The sequence below is a fragment of the Spermophilus citellus genome (genome assembly GCF_964194105.1).
Source record: "Spermophilus citellus genome assembly, chromosome: 7".
NCBI lineage: Eukaryota > Metazoa > Chordata > Mammalia > Rodentia > Sciuridae > Spermophilus > Spermophilus citellus.
The window spans coordinates 25166585-25179712 of NC_138188.1; the positions used below are offsets into that span (position 1 = coordinate 25166585).

Genomic DNA, 13128 nt, shown 5'->3' on the forward strand with positions numbered 1-13128 from the left:
TGGGCTCATGTTTTTTCCTAAAAGTCACTTTGCTCTGGTCTGCTACATTGACTCTAGAAAGCCATGTATATAAAAATGCTTGGTTTTAGGCAAACCCCACAAATCATGATCATCTGTACAGGGTCAGGCTTGCTTGCTGATAGTCACGATGCAGCATACTATTTAAGAGGATGCTCTCTACAGAGCCAGAGGACACCAGTTACTATAGTCCTGTTATTTAGATTATAGACATCTCCCATCTTCCCCAAACACTCACTCCCAATGGGTGCCAATCTATTCTGAGCATCCTTTTCTAGTTCAGCATTCTTGGTCTGGGCCCAGTTTTTCCATACTTCAAGCCCTTCTTCTGGTTTCAAAGAATTTGGAAGCAGAAGTTCTGGGGAAGGCTGTGGCTGTGACTGTGGTTCAACTTCAGCAACCTGGACAGTTTGAGCCTATGAGAGGAAAACCATCAGAATGTGTTAATACTATTGTACATTAGGTCCTTTAGCAAATTTCCAAGAAAATATTAAATTCATTTAACTAAAAAAAAAAAGAAAATCTCTTTGCCAGGCACAGTGGCACATGCCTATAATCCCAGAGACAAGAAACTAAGATAGGAAGATTGAAAGTTTGAGGCCAGCCTCAGTAATTTAGCAAGACCCTGTCTCAAGATATAAAATTAAAGGACTGAGGATGTAACTCAATGATAAAGCATTCCTGGGTTCAATTCCTCATACCAAAAGAACCAAACAAATAAACAACAACAACAACAACAAAAACCCCTCTATTCTTATTGTTCTACCTTGAAGTAGCTTTGGGTACTTATTCTTGGGACAGCAAAGGCAACTGAAATAGGCTTCTCAGCCTTGGCTGCACTTTGAGTACTTTATTTAAAAACAACAATACCCTGGCTAACCCTAGAATATGTCTCTGGAACCTAGGTATCAATACTTCTAAAACTACAAATAAAAAGTTAATTCCCTATCCAGAGACTGAGGCAGGAGAATTCCTAGTTCAAGGCCAGTCCGGGAAATTTAATAAGACCTGTCTCAAAATTAAAAAAAAAAAAAAAAATTTTTTTTTGAAGGGTTGGGATACAGAATGCCCCTGGATTCAGTACCAGGATGGACAAGGGAATGGAGGGAGCACATTCTGATTGAAAAAATCTGGGATATGACTCAAGATTGTGCCTTTCTAACAAATTTCCAATTAGAATCAAGGTTGTTACTCTGCAGATCTTACTTGCAGTAGCAAATGTGCCAAGTACTGAGGCTTAAACTTAGTTGCACCTTAAAATCCTCAGGACTACATTTTGAGAGTATCTACAACTGTGTCTTATTCCAACAGATTGAACTTTATAGTTGTTCTAAGGTGAAGGCATGATGTTAACATTTTTTTTTCCTTTTTTTTGGTGATGCTGGGGCTTGAACCCAAAACCTTGCACTTGCTATGCAAGGGCTCTACTACTGAACTATATCCCCAATATCCTCCTTTTATTTTTTCATTTTGAGACACAGTCTTACTAAATTGCTCAGGCCAACCTCAAACTTATGACCCTCCTACCTCAGATGGGATTAAAGGCATGCACTACCACACTGGACCTCTGGCATTGTTTGTTCCTCTTTTGGAACAAACAGGATCTTGCCTAGTTGCTAAGGCTGGCCTCAAACTTTCAACACTCCTGCCTCAGCCTCCTTAGTTGCTGTGATAATAGGTGTACACCACTAAGCAAGGACCACTATCAAGAAACACAATAAATTAGTGGTGTTGTCTCCTCTGCCATTGTAAGATATAAGACAGGACAACTGTTACGGTTTTTCTAGCTATAAGGTTCTAATTTTTCCATGCTTCTTCTGAAATTAAGATTCTCACACTCATAAGGACATAATCCATTTTATAAAAACAGGAGACAACATTACACCTTCTTCCTTTCAAAGGAAGAATGGCCCCATCATCAATGGTCTGACAGCCAAGCCACATGGAAAAGAGACGGAGTATCATTCTCAGTCACAATCCCCAAAAGGTTAGATGAACACAAAGATGCCAAGTGCAGGTTTCTGTTTTTGGTTTTTTGGAGGGAGGGTACTAGGGATTGAACTCAGGGGACTCAACCACTGAGCCACATCCCCAGCCCTATTTTGTATTTTATTTAGAGACAGGGTCTCACTGAGTTGCTTAGTGCCTCACCATTGCTGAAACTGGCTTTGAACTCTTGATCCTCCTGCCCCAGCCTCCTGAGCAACTGGGATTACAGGTGTACACCACTGCGTCGGGCACAAGTGTAAGTTCTTGGGTCTCATATATACTATACCTCTGTTTTTTGATCAAATCCCCTTGAGTTCAGAAATTTTATGCCACAATCAACACCTCCCTTACTCAAAGGGCTGAGGAATATGAAAAAATCATTCCAACTGAAGGCAAAAATAGTTTCTACATGACACAAATTTGCTTACCAACAAATAAAATTCTATTAGCTTTGATAAGATACTTTTAAATGGGGAAATAGAGCAATACAGTTTTTGGTGTTATGTATCAAGCCTCAAGAAAACGTCCATGTTTTGACCTGGAACTCTATCCTAAGGAAATCACCAGTATTTTATGTATCAAGATGCATAAGGGGGTTGGGGCTGTGGCTCAGCGGTAGTGCACTTGCCTGGCATGTGTGAGGCACTGGGTTCGATCCTCAGCACCACATATAAACAAATACATAAAATAAAGATGTATCAACAATTTAACAACAAAAAAAAAAGAGGCATAAGATGGCTGGGCATGGTGGCACACACCTGTAATCCTAGAGACTTGGGAGGCTTGAGGCAGGAGGATCACAAGTTCAAAGCCAGCTTCAACAACTTAGTGAGACCTTATCTCAAAATAAAAAATAAAGCTGCCCAAGATGAAGCTGAATATCTCCTTCCGGCTACTGGCTGCCAGAAACTCACTGAAGTGGATGATGAATGCAAACTTTGTACTTATCATGAGAAGTGTACTGCCACAGAAGTTGCTGCTGATGCTCTGGGTGAAGAATAGAAGGGTTATGTGGTCCTAATCATTGGCAGGTACCACAAACAAGGTTTCCTCATGAAACACAGTGTTGTGACCCATGGCTGTGTTTGCCTGCTACTGAATAAGAGGCATTCCTGTTATAGACCAAGGTGAACTGGAGAGAGGAAGCACAAATCTGTTTGAGGTTGCACTGTGAATGCCAATCTGAGCATTCTCAACTTGGTTATTGTAAAAAAAAAATGAGAGAAGGATATTCCTAGACTTACAGATACTACTGTACCTCATAGGCTGGGACACAAAAGAGCTAGTAGAATCTGCAAACTTTTCAATCTCTCTAAGGAAAATGATGACTGCCAATGTGTTGTCAGAAAACCTTTAAACAAAGAAGGTAAAAAAACCCAGGACCGAAGCACCAAAGAAGATTCAGTGTCTCCTTATTCCATGTGTCCTGCAACACAAGCGCCCATGTATTGCTCTGAAGAAACAGTGTACTAAGAAAAATAAGGAACAGGCTGTAGAATATGCCAAAATTTTGGCCAAGAGAACGAAAGAGGCCGAAGAAAAGCGCCAGGAACAGACTGCCAAGAGATGTGGACTGTCCTCTCTGCAAGCTTCTACTTCTGAGACTAGTCAAAAATAAGAGTTTTTAAGAGTAGCAAATAAGATCAGACCTTCAAAAATAAATAACTAAAACATAAAAACGGATGGGGATGTGGCTCAGTGGTAAAGTGCCCTGGGTTCAATCCCCAGTATCCAGAAAAAGAAAAGAAAAAATGATGAATTGCCTTCTAATCAAGGTGTACATCTGATACTAAAAAGCTGTTTGCATTAAAGAAAAATCTAAATTATAAATTCATGTGAGCGGGCTGGCGTTATGGCTCAGTGTTAGATCAAGTGCCTAGCATATGTGAGGCACTGGGTTCGAATCTTAGCACCATATACAAATAAATAAAATTAAAGGTCCATCAACAACTAAAAAAAATTTAAAAAAAATTAACGAGAGGGTCCAACAAAAGGGACCAATTAGGCAAATTATACTATATCCATATAAATGGACTACAAAGCAGACATTAAACATGTTAACTAAGACTACATGGGGCTGGGGTTATGGCTCAGCAGTAGAATACTTGCCTCACACGTGCAAGGCCCTGGGTTCAATCTTCAGCACCACATAAAAATAAATAAAATAAAATCATATATATTTTTAAAAAATGTCTGCTGGTCTTCAAGGAATAAATTCATAAAAAATTTATGAATAAAATTATAGAAAAAAGGCTATAAATAAATTTATTTTACTTACATAATTAAGAAAAAAGAAACAAGACCCAGAAGTATAGAATGAGTATACAAACAACCATGTAAATAAGCCTGATTATCCTTTATACTCGAACCATAAAAGAATGAGGAATAGGGCTGGGGATGTGGCTCAAGCGGTAGCGCGCTCGCCTGGCATGCGTGCAGCCCGGGTTCGATCCTCAGCACCACATACAAACAAACAAAGATGTTGTGTCCGCCGAAAACTAAAAAAAGAAAATAAATAAATATTAAAATTCTCTCTCTCTCCCCCTCTCTTAAAAAAAAAAAAAAAAGAATGAGGAATATATGAAAAATGACAAAATACTTTCTATTTTCTAGCATTTCTAAAATGGAAAAAAAAAATTCATTATCCTCCCCCCCACCAAGAACTGTGATGGTTTTACATAAACAGACCGGAAAGGCAAGTGTCTAAATACACAGACAGAAAAGTGTCTAAAATCTAAATATAAATAGGCAGGTAAGTGTAGTGGTATATGCCTGTAAATCCAGTTATTCAGGAGGCTGAGGCAGGAGGACCATTTGAGCCAGGAGTTTAGCTTGGATAGTATAACAAGACTTGACCTCAATTAAAAAAAAAAAAAAAAAAAAAGGTAGAAATAATAACCTTTACATAACGTTAGGTCCATACTATTAATGTCTACATGGGTTTCTAATCAAGGTATACATCTGATGCTTAATAAAACAGATTTTGGGGTTGGGGCTGTAGATCAATGGTAGAGCGCTCTACCACTGAGCCACAACCCCAGCCCCAAAATACCCCAGTTTTATATATTTGATCAATTCAACAAACATGTATGCAAAGTTTTGTCTTAGGCTCAAGAGTACAGAAATGCATTAAACCACAGCCTGGGGCAAAGAATTGACTGACTCTGTAGTGATTTGAACAAAAACCCTAGTATGCGTTTTTCTTGACTCCAGTGGCTATTCTAGAAGTCACTAAAGAAAAGCTTTGCTCCAAGACATGTGAGTACCTGTAATCCCAGCAGTTTAGGAGGATGAGGCAGGAGGATTACAAGTTTAAGACCAGACTTAGAACCTTAGGAAGGCCCTGTCTCAAAAGTAAAAACAAATAAAAAGGGCTGAGGCTGGTAAAGTGCCCCTGGGTTCAATACCCAGTATCAAAGATGGGATGGGGTGGGAAGGGGCATGACGACAAATGGGCCCATTTTCTAGCCACAAGATGTCACTGCTCACCCAGACAAGAACAGATTCAGACAGGAGTCAATAAGAAAACTGAAGCTGAGCACAGCGGCTTAATTAATGGAGAAGCTGAGGCAGAAAGATCACTTATATCCAGGAGTTCTATGCCAGTCTAGGCATCAGTGATTCTCCATTTCGGGGGAAAAAAAAATGATGGGAAACAAGTAGAGCCCTCTTGTGCAGATAATACTTTTAAGAACTCCTGAGAAAAAAAGAATAAAGCAGAGAAATGGAGCAACAGATGGAGGTGGATATCAGATCAAAAGAAAGTTTTACCATAAATCTGGTTTTAAGAACAGAAAATATGAAAGCTTTCATAAAAGGTTATTGCCCTCCTCAATCCAAGGCAGCAGAGAGCACAACACTGTTACCAGCTCTCCTTAGGATTCAACTCATATAACATATCTATTTTCTCCTTGTGTTCTAAATGATCCTAAGGTAAAGGAGCCTGTGTTGTTAACTTTATTCCCCAACACACAGCCCAAAGCCTGATAAGAAAAGGAGAGGCTTATTTGTGATCTATACAAACACACTCACCTTTCCCTTGTGATGGGTATTCTCAGTTTTTCTGATAATAAAACCTGACATAAATTCCTGTAAGATTGCTAAAAGAGAGACTCTGAAGAACACTAAACTCCAGAAAAGAGCTTCTCATACTAGAAGGCCTATACAGATAAATTACAGAGAACAATAAGCTCCAAAGAAAGCCTCACCTGCAATTGAACCATTAGGTTAAAGAAAGCTTTATGAACAAAAGTTGAGCAGAGCTGCATTACAAATCTTCTGATTCTATATACCTCTGCTTGATTGCTCTTGGCACATTATCCAGAAATTTCAGATTTCGTACCATAGATCAGATCTAATCCAACTCTTCACTTTGAAAAGACATCACCTCTATCCTAACTCCTCTCTCATGGTTCCCCTTTTATGTTGCCTTTGGCAATGTCCTTTTGGTTCATCTCTGTATTTATGATGTTCCATTCTTCTTACAGCTTAGATGCTGTAAATTATTTTCCAAAGACACCACTGTTTACTTTTTTTTTTTTTTTTTTGGCAGTATTAGGGATTGAATGGGTGATTGAAAGCTACACCTTTAGCCTTTTTATCTTCAGACATGGTCTCCCTAAATTCCTCAGTCTGAACTTGTGATCCTTCTGTTTCAGCCCCTCCTGAGTAGCTCTGTTAACTTTTAACCTAGAATTTCTGAATTCCCAATTTGTTTATGTATCATGCTGTCATTCTTAATTACACTGCCTTATAAATAATTCAAAAGAAAAGAAATCATGAATTCCTTTTTTTGTGTGTGTGTGTGTGGTACTGGGGATCAAACCCAGGGCCTTATTCTACTAGGCAAGCACACTCAAGCACTTTCCCACTAAACTACATCACCAGCCCTTTTTCCCAAAAATATTGAGACAAGAACTCAGTAAATTGCCTGTCTGACCCTGATCTTGTGATCCTTCTTCCTCAGTCTCTGAGTAGCTGGGATTAAAAGTATGCAGCAGTGCTCCAGGCTTGCAAATTGCAACTTCTTACTCTCACAACTAGACTCAGTTAAACAAGGACCATCTCAAGTTGGGGTTGTGGCTCAGTGGTAGAGCACTCACCTAGCACATGTGAGGTACTGGGTTCAATCCCCAGCACTACTCAAAAATAAATAAATAAGTAAAAATAAAGGTTTTATGTCCATCTACACTTAAAAACTTTTTTTTTTTAAAAAGACCATCTCTTTCTACTTCTAGGCCTGACAGCCAGGTATTTATTAAGTCATCCAAGATGATACAATGTTTTCTCCATGAAACAAACTAAACTGGTCAGCCTTTACTTAATTAGTTGCTTAGTTTGATTAGTAATTTATGGTCTGAGTTTCTGAGTGTAGTCCTTCATCTAACTTGATTTTGCCAGCTCCTTCACATGCATTCCCAGAAGCCTATGCCCATTGAGACACGCTACTTTCAGCAGTCCCATAAGACCAGAGGTTCTGTATGCTATTCTAAAAGTCTACTAGAAAAGGGTCTAGAAAGCTTACTAATAGCCTAAACAGATTAATCTATTCACACCTCTGAGCTATTCCTGAGATTAATAATTAGAAACAATAAGAGCTACACAATTTTAAAGTTGAAATTTCAACAGTTTTTGAGAACTTTTCTGCAATCCAAAAATTTTGAAGTAATTGGACATGGGCATGTACACCTATAATCCCAGCAACTCAGGAAGCTGAGGCAAGAGGATTCCAAGTTTGAGGCCATCCCAGGCAACTTAGCAAGATCCTGTCTTTAAAAAAATAAAAATAAAAAGGACTGAGGATGTAGCTCAGTGGTAGAGAGCCCCTGGGTTCAAGGGTTTAAGCCTCAGTACTACAAAAATAAATAAATTAATTAAATAAATAAATGAAATATAGAAATAAAAAGTCTGGGGATGTAGCTCAGTGGTAAAGCACTCCAGGTTCAAATACCAGAATTGGAGGAGGGAGTGAAAAAAAAGTTTTCAACATAGCTGCCATGTCAGAAAATCCAATTAACCAAGGCTTATCTTGACTATTTTCAGGCAAGATAAAAATATGCTTGTGAGGTAACTTACTCAAGGCTCCCAAAGGTGTTAACTTTTAACAGGCTTATTAGTAGGTATTTTTTTAGAAATATTTATTTATTATTAGTTATTGGCGGACACAACATCTTTGTTTGTATGTGGTGCTGGAGGATCGAACCCAGGCCGCACGCATTCCAGGCGGGCGCGCTACCGCTTGAGCCACATCCCCAGCCCCTAGGAGGTATTTTTTTTTTTATCTTCTAACTTACCTACACTGATTACAGACAATAATCAGAGAAGGTTCATAGCCTTTCCACCATGATGAGTTTACAAGCTATGTGCTAAACTATAAGGGTTTCACTAGAGTTGTTCACTTGTGATGCAAAGTAACAGCACATGGAAGGCAAACAATCTTTGGGGTATCCTATTTATCCCTACATCTAAGCTTATTCTTCCTAAGAGAATACAAAAGAAGTGTTCCAGGCATTCAACACTTAAATCTTTAAAATTACAAAGTAGTTACTGATCATTTTGAACCATCAGGTGGTTAGAAGCTACAATCTGTTTTATAGTCTAATCAGCTGCTTTTCTTCCTTCCTCAAAATGTTAAATACTCTTACCACTATAAAACTAATAATTTGGCAGAAAACAAGCTTGACGCTGCAGGCAAGTTCTGTGTTTCACAGGTCCCTGAGGAAGCAGGGTGCCCTAAAGGTAAGTCTCACTTACTGAACAAGTAACCTGGAGCTGTTGCTGCTGTTGCTGTGGTGGTGGTGGCGTCTGTTCTTGGGGAGTTTGTTGCTGCGGCTGCTGCTGGGGGTCCCATATATGAACAGTCTGAGCTGTATTCTGGTACGTGCCTGCCACGGCCTGCACAGCCACTGGAATGTGGATGTTGCCATTCATGAACTGTGCTGGAAAGAGAGAGTTTGCAAGGGTCTGCACTACCTCTTCATGGGAGTTTTTTACTACAGACGTGGTGCCCACCATCTTCTCCTTGTCATCCTCCAGCTTTACAGCTGCCAGGGCTGTGGGTGAGCCACTGACATGAACTGCGTTGTAGGCTTCCTGGGGAATGGCAATGTGGGTAATGCTCTGCTGCTGAGGGTCCCCCCGGGGCTGGGCAGAATAAACAGGGATGGTCCAAGTTTCTCCTGTAGGGCTAGTAATGGTCCCAGTGGCACTGTACAGGTGGGCACTGTCTACTGTCAGTAAGTCTGGCCTCAAAGACACATAACTCTGCTGCTGGCCCTGTGGTATGGCCAGCACGGTGGCCACCGGCTGCCCTGAGATGGCGTAGGACACAGTGATGGGCATGTCCACTTTGCGTTTCTTCACAGGCTGGAGGACACTGGCCGTGCCAACCCGCCGCTCCCCTTCCCGAGGTGAGCCCTGCTGGGATGGTGGTGGGGAAAGGGCACCCACGGTCTGGATTTGAATCTGCTGACCCCCAGCAAGAGACTGGCCAGCCACGAGCTGAGCCTGGATTTGCTGATGTGGGATGTGCTCCTCCGGGATTTCTGTAGTCTGGATCTGCTGGGCCGCCTGCACGTGCTGCACCTGGATCTGGGCTGCTTGCAGCTGCGAGGGGCTGGGACTTTGTAGAGACGGGGTCTGGATAGAAGGGGCTGCTGACTGCGGTGCCTGGCCCTGGATCTGCACCTGGACCTGGATGGGCTGCTCAGCAGGCTGGTGAACGGTGAGCTGCGGGGAGAGCTGCTGAGCCGAGACCTGCTGCGGAGACTGCTGTACCTGCACCTGTACCTGCAGCAACAAGATTCACCAGTGAGTGAGCCAGACAATATTGAGAATCCAGCCCCCAGGGAAAACAAAAAACTCAGATAGGGGCCCTGTGTGATATGAAAGGGGGTGGGGGTGCAGCCCAGACAAAGCTTCTAAGGATGCCACAATCCCCCAAAATGTTCTTCAGCATCACATTGCATTCAGAGTGAGAGATACCTACCTTAGAGAGCAAGCAAGTCAGTCAATTGGGTATAAGAAAAAAATTAATCAGAAATTTTGCTAATTTTTAAGTTTATTTGAAAATGCAACCCCTTTGCTTTTTGTATATCAATACAGTGGTACAAGTATATAATTTATGAATATATGATTTAGAAATATTTTATCTCTGGAGCAAGTGACAAAAAGAGTGGGGTCACCTATTCTACGAGGCCAGAAAAAACAAACACAACCCATTCCCAACTGCTTAACTCAGGATCAAACCTATTTCCTATTATGAACAAGTAGAAAATATAACAGGGACAAAGTTCTTGCAATCTCCTCTGGAGTAATTTCCAAATTTGCTGTTTTAAGTTCAAGCACTGTTGCATGTGTCTTTAGACTACTCAAGATACTTTTATTAATGGAGAAGTCATTTAAAAATAATAGTAGGGGCTGGGGATGTGGCTCAAGCGGTAGCGCGCTCGCCTGGCATGCGTGCGGCCCGGGTTCGATCCTCAGCACCACATACCAACAGAGATGTTGTGTCCGCCGAGAACTAAAAAATAAATATTAAAGATTCTCTCTCTCTCTCTCTCACTCTCTCCTCTCTCACTCTCTCTTTAAAAAAAAAAAAAAAAAAAAAAAAAGAATCTCAGTAAAGTTTAAAAAAAATAAATAAATAAAAAAAAAATAAAAATAATAGTAATACTCCAAAGAATCCAGATAATTTATTCTAAACAAGATTACTATATGCTAGAAACACATTTGGGTAACAATGTAGCTTGTGTCTTTTTACTGTTATTTCAGCATACAAAATAGCAGGAAAAGATGCTAGTTATACATACTATGCAATTAAAAAAAAAAACAAAAAAACCTTTCCCCAACTACAGGTAGAAATTAGGAAGATAGAAAACAAGGGAAAAGAAAACAAAACAAAACAAAAGGCAGATATTAAGAAAGCAGATGAGGGTGTAAATCAATCTAATAACAGAAAGATACACATGACACAAGATAACAAGGCTGATGCTGGGATAACTGGATATCCACATGCAAAGAATGAAGTTAAACCTCTTCCTCATATCATGAACAAAAAAATGGAAAAGAATGTGAATAGAGGTTTCTTCCAAAAAAATATACAGCCAGGTGTGGTGGTGCACAACTGTAATCCTAGGCAGCTCAGGAAGCTGAGACAAGAGGATTGCAAGTTCAATGCAGCCTCAGCAACTTAGTGAGGTCCTAAGCAACTTAGAGAGACCCTGTCTCATAATAAAAAACAAAAAGGTAACTTGGTGGTAAAATGCCTCTAGGTTAAATCTCCACTATCAAAAACAAAAACAAGGGGCTGGGGTTGTGGCTCAGTGGTAGAGCGCTCGCCTAGCACATGCAAGGCCCTGGGTTCAATCCTCAGCACCACATAAAAATAAATAAATAATTATTAAAAACACAAAATTCCATATACAAATGGCCAACATAACTGGTTATTAAGGAAATGCAAATCAAAATCAAAACCACAATGATACCCACTAGGATAGCTAAAATAAAAAAAGACAAGCTGGGAATAGTGGCACACACGCCTGTAGTCCTGGCTACTTAAAGAGGCTGAGGCAGAAGAATTCTAAGTTCCAGGCCAGCCTCGGCAAAATATCCAGACATAGTCCCCCTGCATCCCCCCCCCCAAAAAAAAATCTACAAGTGTTGCTGATGATGTGGAGAAATCAGAATGCTTATATAAGATATATAAAGTTGACACAGCCACTTTGTCACACTTTGTAAAGTGTCTGACACTTCCTCAAAAGGTTAAACACACTACATAACAAACATGATAAATAAATCATATGATTTAGCAAATACACTACCAGGTATCTTCCCAAGAGAAATAAAAACATCCATAAAAACTTGTACATAAATGTTCACTGCAGCATTATTCATAAATCAAAAGGTAGAAAGAAATCCAAAATATTAAGCTAATGAAGTCCATTACAGGAGACCACATCATACGATTCTGTTTGTATGAAATGACCAAAAAAGATCTATTTTCTATAGAAACAGAAAGTAAATTAGTACCTTGTAGATACAGGGACGAGGAAGGGTAGGGGTTAGGGAAAACATGCAGTATTACTAATGGGAATAGATTTTTTTAATAGGGTGGTTAAAATATTATAAAACTGACAGTTGTAAAAACTCACTGAATATACAAAACCGCACTGAACTATATACTGTTTTTTATTTCTTTGCAGTAGTAGGAATTGAACCCAGGGCTTAGCACATAGTAGGCAAGTGCTCTACCATTGAGCTACATCCCTAAGTCCTGTATACTTTACTTATTCATTTATTTGGTGCCAGAGATCAAACCCAGAGCCCTACACATGCTAGCATGCACTATTCCACTGAGCTATATAACTACTAGCCCCTAAACTGTATGAATTACAATGTGTAAATTATATCACAATAATGATGTTTCTCAATTAAAAAAAAAAAAAAGATAAGCCATCAAGTTGTGTAAAGAATTCAATACTGAGATCACAGACTTGGCTTTGAAGTCCATGAGTAATATGCCTAACCTTTAAGTTTCAGTTTCCTCAAATATATACACAGGGAAGGAATGTCCACTTCCCTATAGAGGAATGTGAGAATAATATTTAATAATAAAGTAGTAAGATGCTATAAAAATATTTTATTCCTTATTTTTTTCCATGGAGTAAAGTCACATCTCTTTACAACATCAAAATACTGCCCTTCAGTAGATGAATGGATAGGGAAACTTTGGTATATATATACAATGGAACATTACTCAGCATTAAAAGAGAATAAAATCATGGCATTTGCAGGTATATGGATGAAGTTAGAGAATATAATGCTAAGTGAAGCAAGTCAATTCCAAAAAAACTAAAGGCCGAATTTTTCTTTGATATGAGGATGCTGACACACATAGAGACTGGGGGCAGGGGACGAAACATGGGAGAAATGGAGGAACTTTAGATAGGGCAAAGGGGGGGAGGATAAAGGAGGGGGCAAAGGGGTAGAAATGATGATGGAATGAGTTAGACATCATTACCCTAAGTACATGTATGAGACACAAATGGTGTGAAAATACTTTGTGTATAATCAGTGTCTTGAAAAAGTGTGCTCTGTATGTATAATATGAAATGAGTTGCA

The 13128-nt window shown here is 39.7% G+C and overlaps 1 protein-coding gene and 1 pseudogene across 5 annotated transcripts in view; one reads left to right on the forward strand and one right to left on the reverse strand.

The window, feature by feature from the left end:
• Positions 1-13128, reverse strand: part of QRICH1 (glutamine rich 1) — a 49635-nt gene that overhangs the window by 14743 nt on the left and 21764 nt on the right. For 3 of the 4 annotated variants that reach the window (XM_081302520.1, XM_081302521.1, XM_081302522.1), the window contains 2 exons: positions 8761-9795; positions 257-434 (listed from right to left, as the gene is read on the reverse strand). In XM_081302520.1, the coding sequence (XP_081158646.1) occupies positions 257-434; positions 8761-9795 (1213 nt within the window). The remainder of the gene's footprint in view (positions 1-256; positions 435-8760; positions 9796-13128) is intronic. The other variant, XM_081302523.1, reaches the window with a different exon arrangement.
• On the forward strand, positions 461-4603 carry LOC308653827 (small ribosomal subunit protein eS6-like; annotated as a pseudogene). The gene has a single exon. The product of its transcript is annotated as a small ribosomal subunit protein eS6-like (transcript).